The sequence below is a fragment of the Temnothorax nylanderi genome, unplaced genomic scaffold, assembly GCF_030848795.1.
Source record: "Temnothorax nylanderi isolate EJ_2023f unplaced genomic scaffold, tnyl_v1.0 TNYL_tig0003_pilon, whole genome shotgun sequence".
Taxonomy (NCBI): domain Eukaryota; kingdom Metazoa; phylum Arthropoda; class Insecta; order Hymenoptera; family Formicidae; genus Temnothorax; species Temnothorax nylanderi.
Window position 1 is genome coordinate 1,841,794 of NW_027249065.1, and position 27,433 is coordinate 1,869,226.

At 41.7% G+C, this 27,433-nt stretch overlaps 6 protein-coding genes across 9 annotated transcripts; all 6 read left to right on the forward strand.

The window, feature by feature from the left end:
* Positions 1–1,093: 1,093 nt before the first annotated feature.
* On the forward strand, positions 1,094–3,720 carry LOC139771393 (fidgetin-like protein 1). 2 transcript variants are annotated; one of them, XM_071704133.1, is made up of 3 exons: positions 1,094–1,495; positions 1,587–2,022; positions 2,212–3,720. In XM_071704133.1, the coding sequence occupies exons 1-3, from the start codon at positions 1,311–1,313 to the stop codon at positions 3,361–3,363; spliced, it is 1,773 nt and encodes a 590-aa protein (XP_071560234.1). In that variant the 5' UTR covers positions 1,094–1,310; the 3' UTR covers positions 3,364–3,720. The 2 variants fall into 2 exon arrangements, with proteins under 2 accessions (XP_071560234.1, XP_071560229.1); XM_071704128.1 differs by having other exon boundaries at positions 1,587–3,720.
* A 374-nt stretch (positions 3,721–4,094) lies between these two features.
* Rae1 (ribonucleic acid export 1) lies at positions 4,095–6,397 on the forward strand. Its single transcript, XM_071704180.1, has 7 exons — positions 4,095–4,307; positions 4,395–4,691; positions 4,802–4,975; positions 5,142–5,213; positions 5,284–5,565; positions 5,650–5,844; positions 5,932–6,397. Exons 2-7 carry the CDS (start codon positions 4,434–4,436, stop codon positions 6,016–6,018), a joined length of 1,068 nt encoding a protein of 355 aa, XP_071560281.1. The 5' UTR covers positions 4,095–4,307; positions 4,395–4,433; the 3' UTR covers positions 6,019–6,397.
* Positions 6,398–6,977: 580 nt separating this feature from the next.
* Positions 6,978–13,505, forward strand: Oseg6 (intraflagellar transport protein Oseg6). Its single transcript, XM_071704059.1, has 20 exons — positions 6,978–7,155; positions 7,379–7,758; positions 7,859–8,069; positions 8,162–8,274; positions 8,354–8,771; positions 8,832–9,062; positions 9,145–9,270; positions 9,353–9,650; positions 9,725–9,923; positions 10,010–10,107; positions 10,178–10,460; positions 10,650–10,875; positions 10,950–11,202; positions 11,292–11,602; positions 11,683–11,832; positions 11,904–12,000; positions 12,067–12,273; positions 12,363–12,649; positions 12,726–12,802; positions 12,896–13,505. Exons 1-20 carry the CDS (start codon positions 7,141–7,143, stop codon positions 13,020–13,022), a joined length of 4,107 nt encoding a protein of 1,368 aa, XP_071560160.1. The 5' UTR covers positions 6,978–7,140; the 3' UTR covers positions 13,023–13,505.
* Positions 13,506–15,053: 1,548 nt separating this feature from the next.
* On the forward strand, positions 15,054–19,024 carry Msbp (membrane steroid binding protein). Its single transcript, XM_071704191.1, has 3 exons — positions 15,054–15,861; positions 16,630–16,779; positions 17,390–19,024. The coding sequence occupies exons 1-3, from the start codon at positions 15,516–15,518 to the stop codon at positions 17,554–17,556; spliced, it is 663 nt and encodes a 220-aa protein (XP_071560292.1). The 5' UTR covers positions 15,054–15,515; the 3' UTR covers positions 17,557–19,024.
* A 311-nt stretch (positions 19,025–19,335) lies between these two features.
* On the forward strand, positions 19,336–23,253 carry LOC139771353 (uncharacterized). 2 transcript variants are annotated; one of them, XM_071704081.1, is made up of 8 exons: positions 19,336–19,618; positions 19,700–20,125; positions 20,207–20,632; positions 20,714–21,031; positions 21,115–21,324; positions 21,507–21,804; positions 21,886–22,055; positions 22,359–22,384. In XM_071704081.1, the coding sequence occupies exons 1-8, from the start codon at positions 19,594–19,596 to the stop codon at positions 22,367–22,369; spliced, it is 1,884 nt and encodes a 627-aa protein (XP_071560182.1). In that variant the 5' UTR covers positions 19,336–19,593; the 3' UTR covers positions 22,370–22,384. The 2 variants fall into 2 exon arrangements, with proteins under 2 accessions (XP_071560182.1, XP_071560174.1); XM_071704073.1 differs by lacking the exon at positions 22,359–22,384 and adding an exon at positions 22,400–23,253 and having other exon boundaries at positions 19,338–19,618.
* A 246-nt stretch (positions 23,254–23,499) lies between these two features.
* On the forward strand, positions 23,500–27,396 carry LOC139771407 (histone acetyltransferase p300-like). 2 transcript variants are annotated; one of them, XM_071704146.1, is made up of 7 exons: positions 23,500–23,641; positions 24,389–24,652; positions 24,734–25,051; positions 25,135–25,344; positions 25,509–25,812; positions 25,896–26,068; positions 26,414–27,396. In XM_071704146.1, the coding sequence occupies exons 2-7, from the start codon at positions 24,427–24,429 to the stop codon at positions 26,650–26,652; spliced, it is 1,470 nt and encodes a 489-aa protein (XP_071560247.1). In that variant the 5' UTR covers positions 23,500–23,641; positions 24,389–24,426; the 3' UTR covers positions 26,653–27,396. The 2 variants fall into 2 exon arrangements, with proteins under 2 accessions (XP_071560247.1, XP_071560257.1); XM_071704156.1 differs by having other exon boundaries at positions 23,588–23,744.
* Positions 27,397–27,433: the final 37 nt, after the last annotated feature.

Sequence of the window (27,433 nt, forward strand, 5' to 3'; positions counted from 1 at the left end):
GCAATCGAAAGCGAAGGAAGGATAATTATAATATAATTTTTTTTTAATATAATTGTACTCCTTTATATAAGAAAAAGTAAAATCTTCCTTTTGCTGGATATTTTAATTTTTTAAATGGATTTTAGTATTTAATTGAACCCTTATATTACATAATAATAATGAATAAAACTGAAAGTATAATATGAATCTTATTAAACTAAAAAAAAATAATCTAATTAATCTAATTTAATTGTAAAATTAAAAATAAATAAACAGACAAGAGCATAAAGTTATCATTAAAATGCTCAATGCAGTTATTTCCTAAATAAATTTTTATCTTCTTAGCGTTTTCAATTATTTAGACTGTAGATGATTTAAATATTCTAATTGCTCTCTATTGTTTTCTATATAATATTATATATTATAAAACATTGGGTGCGATCCACTAGACGCTTCAAACGCTTCAGAGCATTATTTTATATTTTCGCAAGAGCGTTTGGAGCGCCTGCAAGTGGATCGCACCCATTATTATATCGCGAAAAATAATATATAATGTCTAATAATATTTATATAATTAACAATACAATTAATAATATAAGTAATAATTTTGCGATAAACAATACAACATCAAGAATTTTGATAACACGTAAGATATATTTTAAAACCGTTCGAAAGCTTGACGCGAGAGCTGAAGTATATTTCTCACTATTTCCCACCATTTTTATTCGGTGCCGCTAGTCGCGCGTGTAGAAATGTTAATTCAGTGATAATTGTCAAACGATAATACGATAATATACCTCGTTGGCAAATTCCAACGATCCTGTCAAGTCGCTTCGCATGGATTATCTTGGCTATTAAACAAACTTAATTCTATCTACGGATCGGATGGAACTAGGATGATACTTTAATTTTGGAGAAAGGGTTGCGTATTCGTCGAAGCCTCCGACTCCGAGCTCCGAGCTTCGTCGTCTCCGAGACTCGGAGGTTCGATCTGAAGTTAGGTGAGGTTACGCGACACGCGACGTACCACAGCCTGACGTCGAAAATCGACCAGAAACGGGCCTCCGCGATCAGCCAATCAACAGCGGACGTGAAACACGTGATCCAAAACGCATTCTGGAGCGAGTGTGCACTCAATGTATGCGATATTTCGCGCCGCAACAGGTGTAAGGTAAAAGTTGTTGTTTTATCACGTGTCAGAGATAATTTGAGATAATTCAATCTTAGCGCCAAATGATTTGTTAAGACGCGATGACGCTTCAATTGCGATAACGCTCGAAAGATATTCTGCTCTGGTACTTCATTGTATTATACCTTGACGTATATCAGGCATGGATAAGGATGTAAATTCTGCCGGTGCGAAGACACGTGTTGCACAAAATTCGAAGGAGGAGAAGAATAATGTTTTGGCTGCCTATCATACCCTGAAATTTTCAAAGGAAGACAAGGATTGCTTCGATGTCGCAGACATCGAACGCAGGTCTCTCGCTGTGAAGTACATGACGACAAAGTTGTTGTAAGTAAAGTACATACGTGCACATCATAGTTTTCTGTCATGTTAAATTTATCACGCACATTTCTATTTACTCTTGTGAACTATTGCGCAGTGATTCGGAAGGTACGGCGGCGGGGCTGCTTCGAAAGGGTCTTGAAGACTATCATACTCTGGTGGGAGACAAGACTGGAGTAAACAATTACTGGAAACAGATTAAATCTCAACTGTCGGATGTAAAAAACGATCCGTTGAAGTGGAAGTCGAAGTTGGACGATGAGAACGCCACGCTGAATTTGATAAAACCTTTGGCTTGTCAGAAGCTCAATACTCTACCTTGCAAAGGAAGATCTTACAGTGATAGGGATATAGAGAAAATAATAAACAGTTCGAAGAAGAAGGATATATCAGAGAGAAATAGAAAAATCTCTCCGCAGTTACAAGCAACTTCTAGCCAAAGTTCGAGTCAAGAATTCTCATTGAAGCCTAACAGTGAACAGAAAATATCTACTTACTTCACGAATATTCCTAGAAATAGTATTAATAAGCATGTAAGTCACGCCAAACAGAATACACCCAAAGTAAAATCAAACAGCCAATCTTCTTATCCGAATTTGGATAAATTTGTGCAAAAAATGCCTCCTAAATTAAACAATAGTGATATGAACGGTAAAAACTCGCACAGACTCAAACCGATAGATCCGCATGCACCGAAATTAAAGCCAGCTACTCCTCCACAGTCCAGCAGCGAAGACGCCAAAACGCAGAAAGTCGCCCTCGATTCCTTCAGAAGCGCCAGGGACGAACTCCACATCCAGGAGATGAAGAAGAATAAATCGGCACCGAAGAAGACTCTGGGCGGTCGAGGAGCGGCCAATGCTCCATTCATCTGCCCGTTCAAACGCGACAAAGAAGAGCAAAGTAACAGTGCGCCACAGGGCACAGCGAGCGGGGAGGAAGTGGAGGATGAGAGGCTGAAGAACATCGATCCGAACATGATCGAGCTGATAAAGAACGAGATTATGGATTCGGATAAAACGATAACGTGGGACGACATCGCGGGGCTCGAGTACATCAAGAAGATCGTCAAGGAGGTGGTGGTGTTCCCCATGTTGAGGCCGGACATCTTCACGGGTCTCCGCCGTCCGCCGAAAGGGATTTTGCTCTTCGGCCCACCCGGCACGGGAAAGACCCTCATCGGCAAGTGCATAGCCTCGCAAAGCAAGTCCACGTTCTTTTCGATTTCAGCGAGCTCGCTGACCTCCAAATGGATCGGCGACGGGGAGAAGATGGTCCGCGCGTTGTTCGCGGTGGCCAGGGTTCATCAGCCGTCCGTCATCTTCATCGACGAAATCGATTCGCTGCTGACGCAGCGTTCGGAGACGGAACACGAGTCCTCCCGACGGCTGAAGACGGAGTTCCTGGTGCAGCTGGACGGCGCGGCGACGTCCGAGGACGATCGCATTCTGATCGTCGGCGCGACCAATCGGCCTCAGGAGTTGGACGAGGCGGCGCGGAGACGTCTCGTCAAGAGATTGTACGTACCTCTGCCGGAGCTCGAGGCGCGTAAGCAGATAATAAACAATTTATTGAGATCGGTGCACCACGATCTCGCTGAGGAGGAAATCGCGAGGATCGCGGAGAAGTCAGCGGGATATTCCGGCGCCGACATGACGAATCTCTGCAAGGAAGCGAGCATGGAACCGATCCGGAGTATCCCCTTCAGTCAGCTCGAGGATATTAGAATGGAGGAAGTGAGGCACATAACGAATCGCGATTTCGAGCAAGCGCTGATCAACGTGCGACCCAGCGTGTCTCAGTCGGATCTGAACATTTACATCGAGTGGGATCGTACTTACGGATCTGGGACCGCTCAAAGCTATAAGACTTAATATAAAATACAAATAACTTAATTTTTCTTGTGTACAAATTATTGAAAAGAAATTCTCTCGTATCTTATTTTTGTAACGCCAAGTTTTCTAACAAATACGCGGTTGTGTGAGATAGGAAAAGCTTTTTAATAAGAGTTAATTCATTCTTAACTCTTATATCATGATTATAATTGTAATAATAAATATATAATATAATCATATTTATGAATCTGATACTGCTCAAAGCTATAAGACCTAATGTAACATGCAAATAACTTAATTTTTTTGTTGTGTATAAATCATTAAGATTCTCTCTTGTGTTATTGTTGTAACAGTTTTCTAATAAATACACGGTTTTGTGTGAAATAAGAAAACCTTTTTAATAAGAGTTTTAATTCATTCTTAACTCTTATATCATATGATTATAACAATAAATATGTAATAAATTAATATTGGCTATTAATTAAATGCTTGTTGAAACAAATTATCTGCCTTGCAGTCTACAATCGTAACTTAAAATACTGTATATTATCATGCAATTTAAAAAATGGTTTATGTATATTAATATTATATTGTAAAATAATATTAAATTAATACTAAATAATTCAAATAATGATTTTCAAATTGGTATGGAATAGAGAATTTCTAGAGACTCGTGGACTTCCCTATTTTATAGCCAATCGTTGATCATCACTTGAAAATGCTGGCTGCGCTCCGATATTTACTGTCAGTTTCCTATCTCAGTACCATCTACTTTCCTTGTCGTATTGCAACGCGTGCGCGAAGCTGAGAACTATATCGAGACGTCGGCCTTTTGTTTTGATTGAATTCATAAATCCGCGAGCACTCCGCGTTGCTCCGTATCCGTATTGCTTCGTATTTCGTTCAGCATCTCGTTCAGAATTGATTCGGGCGTGGATGATGTAGAGATTCCCCGTTCTCGCCTGCGTGACGTAAACTGCCAGGTAATATCGCGTACTTACATCCCGCACGAGGAGGGAACGGCACGCGGGAAATTAATATCTGTCCGTCACCGATATATTTCCCTGCAGAGATCTCGAGAGAGACGATCGAGATCCAGCCGATCAAGTATGTTCAATCAGAGCAACTCGTTGAGGACGGCAACGTCGAACACGTCGAATCCGATGCAAGACTTCGAGGTTGTCTCGCCGCCGGACGACTCGGTTTCCAGCCTGGCCTTCAGCCCGGCGTCCATACCGCAGAATTTCTTAGTGGCCGGCTCCTGGGACTGCAACGTTCGCTGTTGGGAGGTGGAGCAATCCGGCAAGACGGTACCGAAATCCATGCAGAGTATGGCAGCGCCGGTCTTGGATGTGTGCTGGAGTGACGTAAGTCCCTTGTTAATGATAATAATAATATGTAATTATATATAACAAACACAGCTGTGGATAAATAACAGCATGAAGGAATGTAATAATGACTATGTGATAATTGTTAGGATGGAACCAAAGTATTTATGGCGGGTTGTGACAAGACGGCAAAGTGCTGGGACCTAGCTACGAATCAGAGCGTACAAGTGGCGGCTCACGACGCGCCGATCAGAACATGTCACTGGATAAAGGCATCTACATATTCTTGCCTGATGACTGGTTCCTGGGATAAGACACTAAGGGTTAATATTCAATTTGCAATCTTATTTTAAGAGTTAATGTTATATTTTATAATTCATCAAATTCTTTTGCCTACTAGTCTGTCAGTTCTCTTAACATATTTGTTATTATTATTAAAATATTTTTCTAATACGCCTGAAATTTGTTACCAAAATGTGAAATTTTCAGTTCTGGGATCTGCGCAGTCCTAAACCGGCGATGACTATCAACCTACCAGAAAGATGCTATTGCTCGGATGTTGTAAGTGCAAGCAAGTATATAATAAAATACATGACGCTGTGCAGTACCATTGACATTAATGATATAACAGGACTATCCCATGGCGGTTGTGGGAACGGCCGGACGCGGTTTAATAGTCTATCAACTGGAGGGCAGTCCGCGCGAATACAAACCTGTCGAATTGAGCCTGAAATATCAGTATCGTTGCGTGGCGATCTTCAGGGACAAGAAGAAGGTGCCGACCGGCTTTGCGATAGGAAGCACGGAAGGACGCGTTGCGATTCATCATCTGAATCTCAGCACAAAGGAGAACTTTACGTTTAAATGCCACAGGACTAACGGCACGCCCAATGGATACCAAGACATCTACGCGGTTCGTAGAGTTAAAATCAAATCAAATTAAATACGTCCTTTATTTTCTTGGACAAACACGATAACTTATCGAATTCGCGGACAGGTAAACGACATAGCATTCCATCCGGTGCATGGCACCGTAGCGACTGTAGGCGGCGATGGTACTTTTGGTTTTTGGGACAAGGACGCACGTACCAAGTTGAAATCCTCCGAAACGATGGAGCAACCCATCACACGTTGTTGTTTCAATCACAATGGGCAGATATTTGCGTACGCCGTTTCTTACGATTGGTCCAAGGTGTGGATCCCACGACTTGCTGTCGTTCGAAGCAAATTAATCGTCAAATTGTCTGCACGTAACATAATCGATTTGCAAATGTTTCAGGGCCACGAGTACTACAATCCGGCGAAGAAAAATCAGATCTTCCTGAGACCATGTTACGATGAACTGAAACCGAAGGCTACTCCCTAAGCTGATGACGTTCGAACGAAGCGTCGTGAGCGAAACGACAGCTAGTATGAATCCAGATGCAATTACGAGGGTTCGCGTACTTTCGGTCGACAAAACCATGCTATCGATACTTTATACTTAAAAAACTGTTGATATGCATGTAACATAAAATACAGTTAAAATATAACTATCGGCTTTTTGTATATACAAATTATGACATAGGGTTGGTACTACGAAACGTGTTTTTGGTAATGTCATTTGTGTGATTAATATTTATCTTCCCATATGAATCCGCGATATTGATGGATGTGATAGCGGATTGCCACGATTACTCGCAAAATAAGTTAATATTCAAATAAAAGAATCCTTTTTACAAAATATATTTTTTAACGAAATTACACATGTACACGCCTTTTCTTTTACGTTCAACGTTCTCGATATCATTTCCCTTCTACAGTTGAATGATGCATTCTGTCTAAAGAAATCAGCAGCAGGATACTTAAGTAAAATCTTGAAAAATCAAATTTTAAAAAAATCAACAATTGTTTCTGTAAGTTTACGAACGTCATTAAAGTCCGAAGAAATTTCAGCTGACATGATTACAATTTAGCTGATTATTATTAATTAGCTAATTAATTATTTAGCTAAATTATTTATTATTATTTAGCTGTTATAATAATTATTATTTAACTGATATATTATTATTTGGCTGGCAATAATAGTTTTGACGAGGCCTAGTTTGAATTATCCTTCGTGCTTGCTTAAAAAAATTATTATCGAAATCACCAACAAAATTAAAAGCTTATAGAAGAGGTAATTATAGAGATCTCTGACAAATCGGATTTTTTCTCAACTAGCCGTCGATGATATTGTTATATTGTTTATTGTTATCACTACTTTATCTATCGAGTTATATTAGCTAGCAGTTTTCCTCGTCAACGTACAGATGCAAATCGATCGGCACAAGCAAAGCAACACAAAGGTAAACAATATGGCCGACATAGGAGATATGTCGGTACGCGAAAGCGACACTGCTTAATAAATCAATATTTAAGCTATGCACATCGTAATGCCGTATAGATATATCACTTAAATGCGCGGACTGACCAATTTCCCCGTCAGAGACAAATTCTCCGCGTTACGATGTCGTCGGAGAAGGTAGGTTATGTTAGCGTCGACAGACGCTACTCTATGCGAAATTGTTTAATAAAAATATCAACGTTAACGATACGAAGTGCGAAAAATACGTTCTACTTTATCAAATCTTTAATCTATTCGTCTCATTTTATCTACCGCTACGTAGATTTTACGCTTTTTCCTCTATTTTTGCACGCAAAGGAAAATGTTCGTTTAATTTTTAATTACAATTTTTTAACGACAGGTCCTTTATCGATTAGACCAACCCCATGGCAGCGGTAACGTCTACATTTCCTGGCGTCCTGGTAACAGCACGCATCTGGCCACAACGGGTTGCAACTCCACCGTTGCCATTTTCGACAGGCAAGGGGACATTCAGGAGCGGATACCAATTTCCGGATTGTGCACCGGCTTCGGCTGGGACTCGGACGGGGATCTGTTGGCCATAATATCGCAGAATTCGTCGACTATAATTCTATGGGACGCCACGACTGGGAAAAAGTCCCAGATAGACGCGGGCGTGAGGGACGGGCTTACCTGCATGATGTGGGCGAAGAAGAGCTGTCTGCTGGCGATAGGAACGCAGAAGGGAAATCTGGTGCTTTACGATCATATAAATGCCAAGTACGATATCAGCCCAAAGACGGGACAAAACGAGTCATAATTTGTAATATAATGTAAAATGCTTTAAAGTTACTCCATTTAATTCTTCTGCGTCGCACAGGCGGATACCTATTCTGGGAAAACATAGAAAGCGCATTTTATCCGGCGCGTGGTCGGCAGACGGTCTTCTCGCATTGGCGAGTGAGGACAAGGTTTTAACTATCAGCACGAGCGAGGGCGATACTCGCCGAGAGATAACTCTTCAAGGCGATCCGTCTCATATACAATTTAGCGAGATGAAAATGGACCACAGACTAGGCGGTGAAAACACGGTATAATATTTCACTGACACTCGCTGTTAAAAACACCCACAAAATATTCACGTAGAGCTGTTACTTTTATGTGTGCAAAAATATGTATTTAGGTATCCCTCGTCGTTAGCAAAACGACATTGTTCCTGTACAACATTCTGGATCCGGACAATCCTATTGAATTGGCCTTTCAGAAACGTTACGGGTTAATTGTAACTTACAAGTGGTAATTATCTACTAGTAATACGAAATAATTCTAACGCGCTGTACTGTGATAACGATGCGCGTGCATTTCTATCTTACAGGTATGGCGATGGTTACATACTGGTAGGATTTGAGGCTGGTTTCTTTATCGCGATATCGACGCACATAAAGGAAGTTGGTCAAGAATTATTTCAAATCAAGAACCACAGAGATTCTCTGACGGATATCGCGTTGAGTCAAGCGGTCGGGAAAGTGGCTACTTGCGGCGACAATACGCTGAAAGTGCACAGTCTGCAGAATCTCGAGGAAACCGAGACGTTGATCACGGTGACCAACGAGAATGGAATCAGCAGTATCGAGTGGTCGACGGACGGAACGATGCTGGCAGTCGTGACTTACGTCGGCAATATTTTAATTTATTTGATAGAGATTCCGAAATTAACCAGCGTCTGCGGCAACAAAATAGCGTTATTGACGAGCCTGATGGAAGTGACTGTACATCTTTATACGTTAGACAAGGTACCTTCAACGACGCAAAGTGACAAAGCGGACCTTTTCACCAATGTTCATGTTTTTCAGGACAAACCGAGCCCGCAAGTAATCAACACTATAATAGAACCGGCGATATTAGCGGTGGGTCCAGCACACTTAGCAGTAGGATTAAACAATAGAGCGCTCTTCTGGGATTTATCTATAAGCAATTATGACAAAATACATTTCGAGAGGGATTATTTGGCTACGATAGATAGCATCCGTTTGAATGAGACATATGTATCGGCGCTATTTGACGGGAAACTACAGTTGCATTCGGTAAGTATGAGTTTCTAATTTAATTACGAACCAATAGTGAGAATCGCACAAGACGAGCTTGCTGATTCTACTTTATGTGCAGATTAAATCCGATCAGACTCTAATAGATAACGGGAAGGATACAAAGATGTTCCCGGATTCGAATTCTTCCCACAGTAGAATAACGTGTCACGCCCTTTGCTCGGATTTCCTGGTTTATGGTAATGACGTAAGTCAGCATTATCCTGAGATAATTTTGGACAATGTTATAAATTGGAAAATTTGAAAATGCGCCTATTTAAAATTTTTAGATGGGTCATATTATATATTTTTGCTTGGAGACATTTCAACAGTGTACCGAATTTATACATAACAATGGAATAAAAGAGTTACATTTGGACGCAAATGGAATACAATTGTGCTTCGTTGACAATAAGTCTGATGTCTATGTATTTGATCCGATAAACGAAGCGGCCACTGCCGTGCCTGATTGTCCTGATAACATTGACGGCATTCTCTGGGATCAGAACATATTTGAACGTGCTATATTTGCAGTGTACAACAAAAGCGTTATTGTAACATACATTTTTGTAAAATACTTCGTTGAAGGCAAGTGAGACCTGAATGAGCGTTATGTGTTATCTCATCGCGAAATCTCACATATTCGATTACATTGTGAACAGGTACCAAAGTAATAAAAATAAGTACGACCAAGCTGCCATCGGATTCAGTGCCTTTACTAATGTACTCTGGCGAAGTAACGCTGCGTACAATGGGTAGTAAATTAATACAATTAACATTAACATCCCACGAAGAAGTAGGGAATATCGTGGAATCGAAAAAAATTAATGAGATTTTTAATAATCAAATTTTGTGCAGACGGTAAGATTTATACAATCCAATTTGTAAATAAGGAACCGTGTACAAAATATTTGAAAAAAAAGAAACATTTTTGGATTATCTGTTAGATTCCAGCAAGCATGGAACAGCTGCGAAAAATTAAACGAGAAAGATGCTTGGCTAAAACTGGGACAAAGCGCCATTGCAAATTTAAATGTCGAATTTGGTAAGGCACGTTTCATCAATTTTATATTACGACATTAAAATATATATTACATAAAATTTATTGTACGCAGCTATTCGCGTATATCGGCATATGGAAGATGCTGCAATGGTATGGACGTTACAAAATATGGAAAATATAGATGAATTGGCTTTGTTATGCGGACACGCGTGTATATTACTAGGTAATTATAACGAAGCCGAAAAGTATTTTCTGCAATCTTCCGAGCCCGTGCAGGCCTTGTATCTGAGGAGAGATTTAATGCAGTGGGAACAAGCATTAAGTTTGGCGCAAAAATTAAAACCCGACGAGATCCCTTTTATTGCCAGAGAGTATGCCCAACAATTGGAGTTCACGTAAGAGTTTTATATTAATCCTATTAAGTATAATCCATTATAAACAAATCAGATTTTATATGGTGATAATATATAACGATTATAAATTATCCAACTACTTATCTTCAACAAAATATCTCATAAAAACATACACAACAACTTTCTTGTATACTGCAAATAATTATTAAATGAATGTATCTCTTTGCGCAGAGGAAACTACCCAAAAGCTCTAACAAATTACGAACGCGGTCTAGTTGATTACAACACGTCCGCTTTGGCTGCGCAAAATCCTCACCATCGAACTCAATGTTTAGCAGGAATAGCGAGAATGTCTATAAGATGCGGTGATAGCAGAAAAGGCGTCGGGATAGCCATGGATAACGAAAGTTCGAGGCTATTGCGGAAAGAATGCGCGGAGATTTTAGAATCAATGAAGGTATATTCACTTCTACTAAATTTCGAAGGTTTAATTGTATGAAGTTAATTGCATAAATATTTGTGTATCTCTAGCAATTTAGCGAAGCTGCGCAGTTATACGAAAAGGCCGAATATTTCGACAAGGCTGCATCCGCATATATAAAATTGAAAAATTGGCACAAAGTGGGACAGCTCCTACCGCAAATATCATCGGCGAAAATTAACATACAATATGCTAAAGCCAAAGAATCTGAGGGTAAATATGAAGAAGCTGCCAAAGCGTATGAAACCGCCAAGGATTACGATAACATAATCAGAATTAATCTGGAACATTTAAATAATCCCGGTAAATATAATTTTGTATTTGTGTTTTGTTACCCCACAACAGGATGTATTAGTAAATAATATACTTGACTAAATTATTTTATTCCACAGCTCGCAGCGTTGAAGTTGTTCAACAAACCAAAAGCATAGAAGGTGCAAAGATGGTTGCGAAATATTTCCAAAAGATGAACGACTATAATTCGGCTATCAAATTTCTGATTTTATCAAATTGTCACGACGAAGCCTTTCAATTGGCCAGTCAACACGGCAAAATGGAATTGTACGGGGAAATCTTGGTGAACACGATCGATGATACCAATGTCCGGAAAGAAGATTTTAGAAGCCTCGCGTTGCATTTCGAGTCTCAGAAAAATAATCTCTTAGCTGGAAAGTACTATTTCCATGCTAAGGAATATCAGAAGGTGAATTTGCAATATCTTTGCAAAATCTCAAGTTCGGTCATGCAAATAATAGCGGCGTTTTAACGGGCTTCTTTTTTTAGGCTCTACGACATTTGTTGAAAGCTGCGCAACTGGTTCCAGATGACGATAGAGCGATTACCTACGCCATAGATACTGTCGCATCTGCGAAGGATGATAAGTTAGCTAATCAATTGATAGATTTCTTATTAGGTGGCGATGGATTACCGAAGGTTATTATTATATTTATATATAAATTAACGCTTAAGAAGAAAGATTCTAATGTGTTCGTATTCCCTATTAGGACCCGAAATATCTGTTCCGATTGTACATGGCTAGGAAGCAATATAAAGAAGCGGCTAAAACGGCGATCATAATTGCAAACGAGGAGCAAGTTAATGGTATGTATATTTATGCCCATACTAAAAATGTATAACGCTACAGTGATGGATCTTATTTAACTTCAGGAAACTACAGAAACGCTCACGACGTCCTGTTCGGCATGTACCAAGAATTGAAGAGAAATAAGAACACCATACCCTTGGAGATGCAGACCAATTTAAGACTCCTGCATTCCTACATCTTGGTGAGATTACACGTGAAGAGAAGCGATCATTTACGAGGTGCTCGGATGCTTATAAGAGTAGCCAACAACATATCGAAATTTCCATCACGTTAGTACGACGAAAGCCGTTCTCCGCGGCGATTAACGCGAATGAATTAATTATCGGCTTACGGTACAACGGTACGTTTTACGTTTCAGACATCGTACCGATATTAACTTCGACCGTGATAGAATGCCATAGAGCGGGCTTGAAAAACGCGGCTTTCAATTTCGCCGCTATGCTGATGCGCCCCGAGTATCGGGGACAGGTCGACGCGAAGTACAGCAAGAAGATCGAGGCGATCGTTAGGAAACCACCGAGAACGAAGGATATCGAGAACGAGGATGAGCCCCTTACCCCGTGCCCGTACTGCAAGAGCAGAGTTCCCGAGACTGAAGTAACCTGTGATAAGTGTAAAAACACCATACCTTTTTGCATTGCAACGGTAAGACCCGTTAATTATCGCTTACTAACGAGAAGAGCGCGCCAACAAAGTTCTCTCGTTTCTATCGTGCTTACAGGGACGACATATCGTGGAGGATGATTTTACGGTATGCCCCCAGTGTGATTTCCCAGCCATCAGAAGTGAATTTCTAAGGTATCACAATGTACTTTAAATATCACAAGAAATTAAAGTGCGAGTATTATTTAAAATTATCTGTTGCAATAAAATTTTAATTTGTTGCGCTAGAATCGTGGAATCTGAAGAATCTTGTCCGATGTGCTCGGAGAGAGTTAATCCCGAGGCCGTGTCGTCCGTCACTGATATCCGTCCGTACCTCGACTATCAGGAGGCAAAGGCGATTGTAAAGGCTTAAAAGATAACGAGAGTTTAAACGTGTAAAATCAATTTTTTACACATTTCAGCGTAGAGTAACATTCGTTAATGTACGAGAGGAAACTATGTCTTGGCTCACGCAAACTAGGCACTCGATAAGGATGTTTATCTAAACATCTGCATCTGTGCTGCACGATTCAGAGGTGCCTTGTTATTATCGCGTGCCTCGGGCAAACGCGACGGAAAGTAGAGCGCGGTGCCTTCAACTTCAAACAATAGCGACAGTAAATAGACCGCTCCGATTGATTGAAGCGACAAAGCGTCAGTATTCTCGATACAACAGTGCCGTCCATTTTAAGTACAATTTATCCAAGTACAAGTAGATTATATTAATTATATATATAGATATACAAATATAGATTATATGTATAAAAGACTCGGTGTCGTTTGCTACACCGAGCTGCGTTTTCATGTAGATTGCCATATATATATATGTGAAATAAAAAATGACTGATACATGGTACATCCAAATTTGCATAACAAAACATTAAGTCTATTTTTTGCAGCTGCATTGTTTTTCGCACTTGAAACGAGACATGTCGGAGGGAAAGGAGGAAAGAATTCAGCTGCAAAGAACAAATACCGAACTCTTCTTACGCGCTCGCTGTATCTAAAGTGAAACAAATATATTTGAAATTCAGCGAGAAGGGAAATGAGTGCGATAAAAACCAAGTCTCTTGAATCGAAAGAGACTGATAATTATAGCGTCAATGATCTGCAAAAAAAAATCTAGAAGCGGGGCCTTGGAACGGGACGAAGTTGCGTCTCGCGTTACGTAAGGTGTGAAAAAGGAAAGGGTAAGAGTAACGAGGATCCTATCGTAATCACAACAGCGTACGCTCGGTCCCGTGACCGTCGCAATCGCGGCGGGGCTCGCGACGACGGAGCGCTCGTCCGTGCATATGCGCGCACGTACGCGATACGCGCATCTGAAACACGTGACTTTGCGTAGCATGACTTTGAAGAATCGACGCCCATGATCGTAGGTTTTTTTCCTTTCGCGAATCACCGGGGAACCCGGGGATGGGACATTTCGCGATATTGTGAGGCGATTTTCCTATTCCATTACGGAGATTCCGTGAATCTTGAACGGGGAGGACGATAATCTTCCGGGGCCGCGTGGCTCGTATAATCTTTTCTTTTTCCTCTCGCGACATACTTTAACTGTTTTTCGCTCGACAGGCAGAGAGAGGAAGCGAAAACGGTACATTCTAACTTATTGCGGAAGAGCAAATGAGTACGATTGCGAATACATGTTGCGTATGTTGATATAACGGACGTCGAATGATCGACGAAATGTGAAGTGTCAAAATATAGAGGATGAGCAGGACGGCAAAAATGTCGCGGCACCGACGACACCCGAAAGGCTTTGGAGTTTGGAATAGCCCCGTCATTGAATTTCATGCCGCAAACTACGTTGTACATAGACACCGGTTACGCCGACGATCACGCGAGGATGCAAAGTCTCGATTTTTTTGCCTAAATACATCCACATTATTAACGCAACGCAATCGTCGTCGCGACAGGAATGAGACTTCAACTTCGATGGAATGCGTATATAGTCTCGAGAGAAACGAGGATAGACATAGAGGGAGAAGAAGAATTAAAACTAATTAATAAAGTAGTAAAATATTAGCTAATTAATGAACCAAATTGACTAATTAATTAATTGAACAATTTACAACTCAATTGGCTGATTTATAAACTTAGAGGACTAATTTTTGCGAAGACCTAAATAATCGCGAACAAGTCGCGCATACTTTTTCGGAAAACGACTTCCGTGCCCCCTCGCCCCTCCACCCCGCCAGTCTTCGGGATCGACGTACATACATGCACGGCCCTGCGACGCACCACCGCGGTGCGGCCACGTAGAACGTGGCTCAAATCTCCGTCTCTCGTCTCTCTTTCTGCGCCGCGCGTATGTATCACACATACAACACGCGGGTGGCGGGAAAGGAAAGGAGGGGAGCACACAGCAGGGCGGACTACGTCGCTACGTATATGCTCGTTTACACGCGCAACCGCACCGGTACGCGCGTCGTTGGTGCATCTAGAGTAAAGTAGAGTATCGTAGCGTTAGCGTAAGCGCGCGTCGCGTTGAGTGTTGAGTCGTCATCGGCGAGCGGCGCCTAGTCGGCGATATATCAGTCCGCGGCTTCCGACGATCGGCTCCGTTTCTCCGCCCTCTCCCGCGCGGAAAGTCGTACGACTCCGGCGGACTCGTACATACGCCGCGTCAGACACGCGCCACACGCCACGCATAACGGCGTCATACGTGCGCGCCCGGCCGCAGCGCACGCACATCGTGACGAGAATTCGGGAGCGCGCACGCCGTTTCGGTTTCTCTCTCTCTCCCGGCGCGTCCGTAACCTCTCGTCTACGGTCTTCCTCGGCGACAGCGAGACGCAGGGCGACCAGCGACACTCCTCGCCCGCTGGGTAGACAGATAAGGTCGGTTTCGGTTTTGGTCAAGATGGCCGAGAAGAGCGGCTCGCCGGCCGCGGCTCAGGAACAGCAGCAGCAGCAGCAACCGCAGCAGCAGTCGCAGTTCCTGTCGAGCTTCATCGCCGAGATCGTCAAGAGCCCGGTGAACCTCGCCCTCGTGGGCGTGATCGCCATCCTGGTCTACAAGATCGTCAAGAGCCGCGCGCGGCCCGAGGAGCCCGTGCAGGAGGTGAAGAAGCTGCCGAAGCTGCGCCGCGACTTCGCGGTCGAGGATCTGAAGAAGTACGACGGCAAGGGCCCGGACGGCCGGATACTGGTCGGCGTCAACGGCAGCGTCTACGACGTCACCAGAGGCGTCAAGTTCTACGGCCCTGGTGAGTCCGGAGCGCCGGGGGACCGCCCGTCCCCTGCCCCCCCCCCCCCACCGCCCCGCCTTTCTCCCCCGCGCGCGCGTCGTCATCGGCGATCAATTCTCCCTCATCCGCGCCGATCTCTGCTCCGTCGCGGGTATTAGCCGATCGAACCATTTTCCCCGGCTCGTGACATTTGGTCCTCCGTCTCTTCCTCCGCCCCTTCCTCCTGCCCCGTCGAGATTTTTTCATTCCGTCTCTCTCTCCTCCCGACGCGACGGCCGCGTTTCATTAGTCGCCTTTTTTTATTAGCTTGCGGCCCCGCAAGGAGTGCCCGCGATGATATCATGCTACCGCGCGCGTAAAAATAAAATCGCGAAAGTTCCCCGCCGATCTCGTCACGAGCAATTGTGCCCCGTCCAATTGCGCCGCGATACCCGGCGGCCGACGATAGCGGTTTATCACGTTCCGTGACGTGCGTCGTCGCGGGCGAGAAGGTCTGGCTAAATATGTAGAGAAACGGCCGGATATACAGGCCGGCGAGACTCTCGAGAATTCCAATCCGAATTGTCTTCGGAATCGATAAGGCCCCCGGCCCGAGTGGAGTGGCGATAAAGTTCCGAATAGATAAGCGACGATTGTGCAGCTCGAATTTTCTCTCTTGCTTCACATCGTCGATGATTTCCCTAGTTAGGAATAAGGTAAATAGGGCCGGGATCAGGAAGGATATTGTAGACGAGACGCGCCCAAATGCCCTTTGAAAATCTCATTATTGTTATACCTGTTGCACAGGCGGACCCTACGAAGCGTTCGGCGGCCGAGATGCCAGCAGGGCACTCGCGAGGTTCGCGGTGGACGCCGCGACGGACAAGTACGACGATTTGAGCGACCTGAACACCACGGAAATGAATTCCATCAAGGAGTGGGAAGAGCAATTCAAAGGTGAGCGCATTTCGAGTGGGCGACGATGGTGGCTGCCGGACAGCGAGAAGGGAAAATTATGACGGTAGACAGAGCGAGCTGCTTCGCGACGCCACGCTAATGTATCTACGTAATTTATATAAGAAATTGTTACAGAGGTCGATCTTATCTCGAGTTGGTACTCATTAGTGGAACGTTTTCTTTCAGGCTCGATCTTATCTTGATTTAATACTCATTTGTAGTTTATTTTGAAGATGTTATCCGCGTAGGGCATTATAGTAAAAAGATCTAGTAGCGTGAAGTCCTATTGATAAGGTACAGACGAGATGGATGTTTTTTTTTTTTTTTTTTCAATTCTACATATAAACACAATGTTCTTCCTAATGATATTCTTCGCCTGTATGAGATGGCAAGTTCTATTTCTGACACAAGCTAATACACAGAAGCTTTGAGTCTCATGAATAATGCAGGAGGGCATGGTTCAAGGCTTTTTTTATCACACACATCCGTCTTAGCCTATGAATATGATATGGAAACTTGAGATAAATATTGAGACACGTGGCTGAATTATTTTAAAAAGCGACCGAAAAGATATAATATACGTTTGTCTTTTTTTCCCCTTTTATTGCAGAGAGATACGATTACGTCGGGAAATTGTTGAAGCCTGGCGAAGCACCGACAAACTACTCCGACGAAGAAGAGGAGGGTAGCCAGCAGGAGACCGAAGCGAAATCGGAGAACGATACGGAGAAGAAAGCGGATCAGAGCGAGAACGCCGGAAAGTCAAAGAGCGATTGACCGCGTGATCGCATCCCGACGGCGGAACTGTTTCAGGAGCCCACTACGCACACGCTGTTGTTACAGAAATCCTTGAAATTGTCGCTCATGAATATATTTCTGGACGTTCGGCCGAATATTTTATTACTTCGTAACGATAATCGGATAAGGAGGCGAAAGGCCGGCTTTTAATCGCGTCGAGAAGCAACATAAAATACATTTCCGAAATAAATAAAAGCTGGTGGTTACGCGTGAAGACTTTGTTTGAGCGTCCAACTCACGCCGATCGGCGTGCGGGCGCTTCGTGTCTTTTAATGTTTTTATATATGTACAAAAGATTTTCTACAGAAAACGCCAAGAGCCGAATCAGTGGCAGATAACAACGTATATATTCCATTGTAGATTCTCGTTGAATTACTTGTATTTCCGCTGTACGACGCGCGCGGTGACGGTACGCGCCCTCGTATCCGTTACCCCGCACGAGTACGGCGAGTACGGCATGCATTTTGGAGTTTAGTTTTAAGTCTGCCCTATGGAATGTAAGTCCACTTCGCGTTCGTGCAATTTCGCGCGATTGAAAAGAATCGCGATACCGAATTTGCGGGAGAAGAGGAGGGATCACGCGCGCAAAGATGTACACTTTGGAATAATACGCTTGCGAATAATCCGATTTGGCGCTCGTTAATTCTGACAAAGCGCTAAACACAGAGTTGTGTTTATGTTACATTTTTAATACGCAATCGTATCGAACGTGTGATTATTATTAGATGAGAGAGAGAGAGAGAGAGACACCGATTCGAAGGTCGTTCGATCAGACAAATCGCATTTTTCGTGTAAAAGTTTTTTTAATCGCTGAAATAGTATCGGAAACCGAGCGGAAACGCGTGCATCTCTAACGGTTTGTTTTACACGTACGAAAGTAATAAACATATAAGACTTCTGTGGTGCATTTTAGCATTGTAAAATTTCTTTACACAAGGGCACAAAAAGGATGTTACATTCGCAAATATTCACGTACTTCCGCGTGGCGTTTTACCTCGACGCATCGATTTATTAATGCTGTTCAATGGCTTTATTCACCAATAAAAATATGGTTTTGGTAAATAGTTATACCTGAGAATAAGTTTATAAATAAAGATTAATATTAGAGTTATGTTATATATACATATATATATATATATATATATTTCTACATACACGTAAATTGTTTGCATGCACTTCCTATATAATTAAAACTCCGTCAGCGTAAGATAAATCGTATTTTACGTCTTGTTGGCATTTAAAGGTGACAAGAAAAACCTATTTATTGTATACCACGCGTCGTGTCAGCTACTTGAAAAATGGTGTATATAACTTATCATGCTTAGATAGTACTGATTGTGGCAAATAAAGTTTTATTATTGTTTATATTAATCCAACGGCGAGAGTGCACGTTCAGTTTGATCGTCGTCATGTACACGAATAATATATGGATACTTTTATTCTCTAATTATTTTGGAAAGAATTTTTCCTCTCCATTCTCGAGCAACATCATTACTCTGCATATCTGGATTACACGAATTTATTGCTTGACAGATATCAAATAGGTTATTTAGAAGCAGTTGAAATAAAAGTCGTGACAAGTTTATACATATTTCAATCATTCAAGTTAAATGTTAACTTCAAGATATATAGATTTGTTCCCACTAGATGGTAACACAGCAAATATTTGTTCGCTCCATGTTCGCTCGCTTTCGGCTCGAGGCAGTCGGCTCTGCTCGCTATATCACATATCACATAATCTCAAACACGAACTACGGAGTTAAGTTGCACTAGTTGCACGTTGAACGTGTAGATCTTCCTAGGAGAAACAAGCAAAGCGCTACAGTTTTCAACCAAGGGTGTATAATATAAGTAAGTAATTAAAAGAAAGTAAGCTAACGGGCGAAGAATATGAGACCTCCGCACGCCGAAGCGGAAAGAGTGAAATAGAAGTGTACAAAAAAACGTGAAAAAATAATAGGCTACAGTGCGTCAACCGGAGGACAGCGAGGTCCGCAGCAAGCTACGCAAGAACAAATGGCGAATACTGGTACTTCAACTTGTAAGTTCATCTTATACTATTATAAATCGTATTACTTGTGTAACATCTTTGCTCAATGAAAACTTTATCTGGGGCATTTAGACACGAAATTTACACCTGATCCAGAGAAATGTAGACACATCCAGCAACAGTTGGTGCTGCTTTTGCATGCACATAAATGTCAACGACTTGAAAGCCAAACAAACGGCGAGATGAGACAATGTACCTTGCCGGACTGCAAAACTATGAAAAATGTTCTAAATCACATGACGAATTGTCAAGCTGGAAAGAATTGCACCGTGCCTCACTGTAGCATGTCAAGGCAGATCATCAGTCATTGGAAGCATTGTAATCGAAGTGATTGTCCAGTTTGCTTGCCGATAAAACAAGAAGGTGAAGCAGCAGCACAACAGGCACAACTCTCAGCACCAAGTCCGGCTCAACCTCAATTGAGTGCGCCGACCGGAGGACAGCCAGGTCCGCAGCAAGCTACGCAAGGACAAATGGCTAATACTGGTACTTCAACGGGTAAGTTCATCTTATACCATTGTAAATCGTGTTACTTGTGTAACATCTTTGCTCAATGCGAACTTTATCTGGGGCGTTTAGGCGCGAAATTGACACCTGATCCAGAGAAATGTAGACTCATCCAGCAACAGTTGGCGCTGATTTTGCATGCACATAAATGTCAACGACTTGAAAGCCAAACAAACGGCGAGATGAGACAATGTACCTTGCCGGACTGCAAAACTATGAAAAATGTTCTAAATCACATGACGAATTGTCAAGCTGGAAAGAATTGCACCGTGCCTCACTGTAGCATGTCAAGGCAGATCATCAGTCATTGGGAGCATTGTAATCGAAGTGATTGTCCAGTTTGCTTGCCGATAAAACAAGAAGGTGAAGCAGCAGCACAACAGGCACAACTCCCAGCACCAAGTCCGGCTCAACCTCAATTGAGTGCGCCGACCGGAGGACAGCCAGGTCCGCAGCAAGCTACGCAAGGACAAATGGCTAATACTGGTACTTCAACGGGTAAGTTCATCTTATACCATTGTAAATCGTGTTACTTGTGTAACATCTTTGCTCAATGCGAACTTTATCTGGGGCGTTTAGGCGCGAAATTGACACCTGATCCAGAGAAATGTAGACTCATCCAGCAACAGTTGGCGCTGATTTTGCATGCACATAAATGTCAACGACTTGAAAGCCAAACAAACGGCGAGATGAGACAATGTACCTTGCCGGACTGCAAAACTATGAAAAATGTTCTAAATCACATGACGAATTGTCAAGCCGGAAAGAATTGCACCGTGCCTCACTGTAGCATGTCAAGGCAAATCATCAGTCATTGGAAGCATTGTAATCGAAGTGATTGTCCGATTTGCTTGCCGTTAAAACAAGCAAATAAGAACAGGACAAATTCTGCGCGAGGTAATTGTGCAAGAATATATATCTTGTGGCTTAATGTTTCAGCGATGTATATTTACGTTGTACGTATATATTCTTTCCATTAGCACCTGCAATTCAACCAAATAATCAGCCAAATCCTAGCCCATTCGAAATGAGAAGAGCTTATGAGGCTTTAGGGATTCCATATCCGATAACACCGGGGCTCTTGCCCGGTCAAGACCTTGATGTAAGCGTTAGAATGTCAGCTCTCAGCATGGCGGGCGGTCCTCCAGGGACATTGAGCAACGTTGGATTAGCGCAATCTCAAACACAGAGTGAATTGCACATTTTTAACTGCTTTGCGATTTTCTTTCAAATTTAAAACATTTTATAAAATTTATATACATATGTAGAAATATATCATATTATATTGTTTTTTATTCTGTTAAAAATGTAAGATATGATTTGTATAGATTTTTACGCGAAAAACAACAAACAATAATCATATGTGTTTCAGCTGCACCAGGACAATCTGTAGTCTTTGCCGGACAACAGGTAGTCGCGCCGAACGTATCTCTTCCTTTAAAATCCGAACCTAGTACAGTCGGAGTAGCCGGCAATCAGACGGTATCAACGACCGGACCTACATTCACGGATGCAGCGGCTGCTGTCGATATACAGGTTATACTAAATAGATTAGAGGATCTACAGCTTTCAAGCGGTCCTCAACCCGGTCAAGTCACAGCGACGCCGGTGCAAAGAACAAAAGAGTGGCACCTGTCTCCAGATTTCAGAAAAAATATCCTTCATAAATTGTTAGTGAGAGTATTATTATACTTAATAGCGCGCACTCGTTTGAAACTCGTATTTCAGCATGTGTTCGCTTATTTTCTCAGGATTCAAGCAATATTCCCGAATCCCAATTCACAATCTATGTTCGATGAAAGAATGCATGAATGGAATTTTGCAAGAAGGATGGAAGATGACATTTACAAAATGGCTAACTCCCAGTCGGAATATTATCATCTGCTGGCCGAGAAAATCTGCGAGATTCGAAAGGAACTTGGTACGTAATTTTATCAACATCAAAAGATTCATTGAAGTCAATTCATTAAAGTCACAGTCGTATAGTCAGTTCTCTAATTTGTCGTTATTAATACTATTCAGTTTTTTCTATGTGAAAGAATACGGTGATTTGATCTTTATTTAACATTCAGTAAAACAAGGATGAAATTTATTGTGTTACTCTGTATCGTCTGTCCCTCGTTGGAATACGCAACAAAATGTATACACATAGTCACATAGTCATACACGGTTCAATTAATTTTTTGAGGAGTAAAAGGGTCATATTTTTTTCTTTTTGAATTAGTCTGTACCTAAATTTTAAGAGCGATTTATCGAATGACGTAGACGAAAAACGGAACAGCAGACGCAATACAGCAACAGTAGCAGCAGCATCTGCCGGATACGACTCGTCTAGAAGGCATCTCATGGAAAATGGACTCCATTTTCGCAAAACCCAACTGACCAAAATGAAGTCTTTCACCAAGTTATGAGTAAACTCGGAACGATATCAGCGATGGTCATTCAGCAGGGTGCAGTTCCTACAACAGTAGAACAGTCAAAATCAACAGTAAATCCAGTAACAACTACAAGGAATTCTGGTCGACCCTTCCGATTTTAGCCCGAACGGGCAATCCACATCATCCAACGTCAGTATGGTGCCTAATCCCGGACTCAGCCCATTTGGACGACCTCAAATGTCCCAGGCTAATCTCACGACCACCACTATGTTTAAGAACGCGTCACCTAGTACCTAGTTAATTTCCAGCTTCCCATGGCATGGCTGCCGGTTTACTCAATAGTTCTATTCAGAATCAACATCAATTCCCTGATCTTATGAAAGTTAGATTGACACAAGCCGAGGCGGTGGGTCCAGTCTATGTTGTCAAGCAGCACAGCAACTGCAATAAAGGCAGCAACAACAAATACTCCGAGCCATATCGATACTCTGATAATGTCGATTTCGCAAGCATCGTTTAGCGGCATGTAACAACCAAGCGTACAGCAGCCGCAACAACTGCAGCAGCAACAGAAACAATTCTCAATTCAATCGTCAGCTTCCACACTTAATGACAATGGTATTGTGACATCGACGACGCAAACTGTATCACCGCTCACTGTCTAATGGCCTTTATTATCAATAAAATATGAATCGTGATGTATAATGTATACCAATAATATATGGATGCTTTTATATTCTATTTATTTTAGAAATAATTTTTCCTCTCCATTCTCGAGCAACATTATTACTCTGCAAATCTACACGAATTTATTGCTTGACAGTTATAATATTAAATAGCTTATTTAGAAGCAGTTGAAATAAACGTCGTGAATCAAGTTAACATATTTCAATCATTCAAGTAAATGTTAACTTCAAGATATAAATTATAGCAATAGATTTGTTCCCACTAGATGGTAACACAGCAAATATTTGATTCGCTCCATATTCGCTCGCTCTCGGCTCTGCTCACTATATCACATAACCTCAAATCAAAAACGAACTACGGTCACTACGCAGTAAACTCGTTGCACAGTTGCACGTTGAACGTGTGGATCTTCCAGGATCTTCCTAGGAGAAACTAAAAGAAAGTAAGCGGGCGAAGAATATGAGACCTCCCACCCCCGCCGCTCAAACAGAAAGAGTGAAATAGAAGTGTACAAAGAAACCTGAAAAAAATAGGCAACGGCCCTGGTGAAAACATTTCTCATATTTCTCTGAAATTTTGCAAGAATTGGGAATTATAACAAATTCTGAAAAAATATATAAAATTTCTCAGATACTTTCCAAAATAATTAGATGAAGATTTTCGAAATATTTCAGTATCCGTATGTATCCGTAAAATTTCTGATAAATTTAACAGATTTTCTCTTATTTAATCAGATTTCTACAAAGATATATTGGCGAACAAATTTTTATTCTTATTAAGTCTGAGTTTTTCTGAAAAACGTTCCAATAATTCGCATAAAAAATCTGAAAAATTTTGAGTATTCTGAGAAAATATGAAAATTCTTATAGAAACACTGATTTAATAACATGAAAAATTCTAAGATATATTTCCACCTGGGGGTACTTTAATACAATATAGAAAAAAATATATTACACGTTTGTTATAAAAATCTATTAACTACTTTTTTCTTTCTGCATTTTTCTTTCAAAACTATAAAGCCTCTTACACAATGCTAGGTGATAATGATAGCGATAACGATAGCGACAAAATTGTTGACAAAGCTACAACATTGATACATGGCTTTCGATAGGTTGAAAGAGTTATCGCTATCGCTATCGTTATCGTCTAGCATTGTGCAAGGGATTACGATGGTCCAATTGTTTCCTAGGTGCTGTCAAACTGCAACAAAAGGGCATAGGAACGAATATGAATCCCATGCAAGCGGCAGCCGCCGCCAGCCAATTTGTCGGCACTTCTGGTTCAATCGGCACTACGAACGTCGTAGGTAGTGAAGAAGGTAAAGTAGCAGTGCAACAGACACAACTCTCAGCACCAAGTACGGGTCAACCTCAATTGAGTGCGCTGACCGGAGGACAGCCAGGTCCGCAGCAAGCTACGCAAGGACAAATGGCTAATACTGGTACCTCAACGGGTAAGTTCATCTTATACTATTGTAAATCGTATTACTTGTGTAACATCTTTGCTCAATGCAAACTTTATCTGGGGCATTTAGACACGAAATTCACACCTGATCCAGAGAAATGTAGACTCATCCAGCAACAGTTGCAGCTGCTTTTGCATGCACATAAATGTAAACGACCTGAAAGCCAAGCAAACGGCGAGATGAGACAATGTACCTTGCCGGACTGCAAAACTATGAAAAATGTTCTAAATCACATGAAGATTTGTCAAGCCGGAAGGAATTGCACCGTGCCTCACTGTAGCATGTCAAGGCAGATCATCAGTCATTGGAAGCATTGTAATCGAAGTGATTGTCCGGTTTGCGTGCCGATAAAACAAGCAATTAAGAACAGGACAAATTCTGCGCAAGGTAATTGTGCAAGAATATATATCTTACATCTTAATGTTTCGGCGATGTATATTTACGTTGTATGTATGTGTTATTTTCATTAGCACCCACAATTCTATCAAATAATCAGCCAAATCCTAGCCCATTCGAAATGAGAAGGGCTTATGAGGTTTTAGGGATTCAATATCCGATAGCACCGGGGCTCTTGCCCGGCCAAGGCGTTGATGGAGACGTTAGAATGCCAGCTCTCAGCATGGCGGGCGGTCCTTCAGGAGCATTGGGCAACGTTGGATTAGTGCAATCTCAAATACAGAGTGAGTTGCACATTTTTAACTGCTTTGCGATTTTCTTTCAAATTTAAAACATTTTATAAAATTTATATACATATGTAAAAATATATCTTATAAAAATATAAAATATGATTTGTATAGATTTTTACGCGAAAAACAACAAACAATAAGCGTCATATGTGTTTCAGCTGCACCAGGACAATCTGTAGTCGTTGCCGGACAACAAGTAGTCGCGCCGAACGTATCTCTTCCTTTAAAATCCGAACCTAGTACAGTCGGAGTAGCCGGCAATCAGACGGTATCAACGACCGGACCTACATTCACGGACGCAGCGGCCGCTGTCGATATACAGGTTATACTAAATAGATTAGAGGATCTACAGCTTTCAGCCGATTCTCAACCCGGTCAAGTTACAGCAACGCCGATGCAAGTAACAAAGGAGTGGCATCTGTCCGTCTCTCCAGATCTCAGGAACAATCTCGTTCATAAATTGTTAGTGAGACTTTTATTATACATAATAGCGCGCACTCGTTTGAAACTCGTGTCCCAGCATGTTTGTTTGTTTATTTTCTCAGGGTTCAAGCAATATTCCCGACTCCCGATCCACAAGCTATGCTCGATGAAAGAATGCACAACTTGGTCGCGTACGCAAGGAAGGTGGAAGGTGACATGTACGAAATGGCTAACTCCCAGTCGGAATATTATCATCTGCTGGCCGAGAAAATCTGCAAGATTCGAAAGGAACTTGGTACGTAATTTTAACAACATCAAAATATTCATTGAAGTCAATTCATTAAAATCACAGTCGTATAGTCAGTTCTCTAATTTGTCGTTATTAATACTATTCTGTTTTTTTATGTGAAAGAATACGGTGAATCATTTGATCCTTATTTAACATTCAGTAAAACAAGGATGAAATTTATTGTTACTCTGTATCGTCTGTTCCTCGTTGGAATACGCAACAAAATGTATACACATAGTCGCATAGTCATACACGGTTCAATTAATTTTTTGAGGAGTAAAAGGGTCATATTTTTTTCTTTTTGAATTAGTCTGTACCTAAATTTTAAGAGCGATTTATCGAATGACGTAGACGAAAAACGGAACAGCAGACGCAACACAGCAACAGTAGCAGCAGCATCTGCCGGATACGACTGGTCTAGAAGGCATCTCATGGAAAATGGACTCAATTTTCACAAAACCCAACTGACCAAAATGAAGTCTTTCACCGAACGATATCAGCGATGGCCATTCAGCAATACAACAGGATGCAGTTTCCACAGCAGCAGAACAGCCAACACCAACAGCAAACACAGCTACAAGGAATCCTGATCGGTTCTCCCGATACTAACCCGAATGGGCAATCCACAACCAACGTCAATATGATGCCTAATCCTAAACTCAGCCCATTTGGACGACCTCAAATGTCCCGAGCTAATGTCACGACCACCACTGTGTTCAACAATGCGACAACTAGTTGTTAATTTCCAGCTTCCAATGGCATGGCTGCCGGTTTACCTAACAGTTCTATTCAGAATCAACATCAGTCCCCTGATCTCATGAAAGTTAGATTGACACAGGCCGAGGCAGTGAGCCCAATCTATGTTGTCAAGCAGCACAACACCTGCAACAAATGCAGCACAAGCAACAAATACTTCGAGCTGTATCGATACTGTGGTAACGTCGATTCCGCAAGCACCATCACTGTTTAGCGGCATGCAACAACCAAGCGCGCAGCAGCCGTAGCAACATCCGCAATAGCAATCGAAACAATTCCCAACTGTGGTGCGATTCTGTAACTCGTTATGCTGTCGTTATGTATTTATAACGACTGTTGCGCAGGTATACCATATAATAAAAAAGCTGCGCAACTGTCGTTGAGAACATAACGACGCATAACGAGTTACAGAATCGCACTATTGAACCGTTGCCTGTTTCCACGCCTAATGATAATGGTATTGTGACAACGACTCTACAGACAATATCACCGTCCACTAATGTCCTTATTCACCAATAAAATATGAACCATGATGTATAATGTATACTAATATATAATAATATAATATATAATATATGGATGCTTTTATATTTATTTTAGAAAGAATTTTTCCTC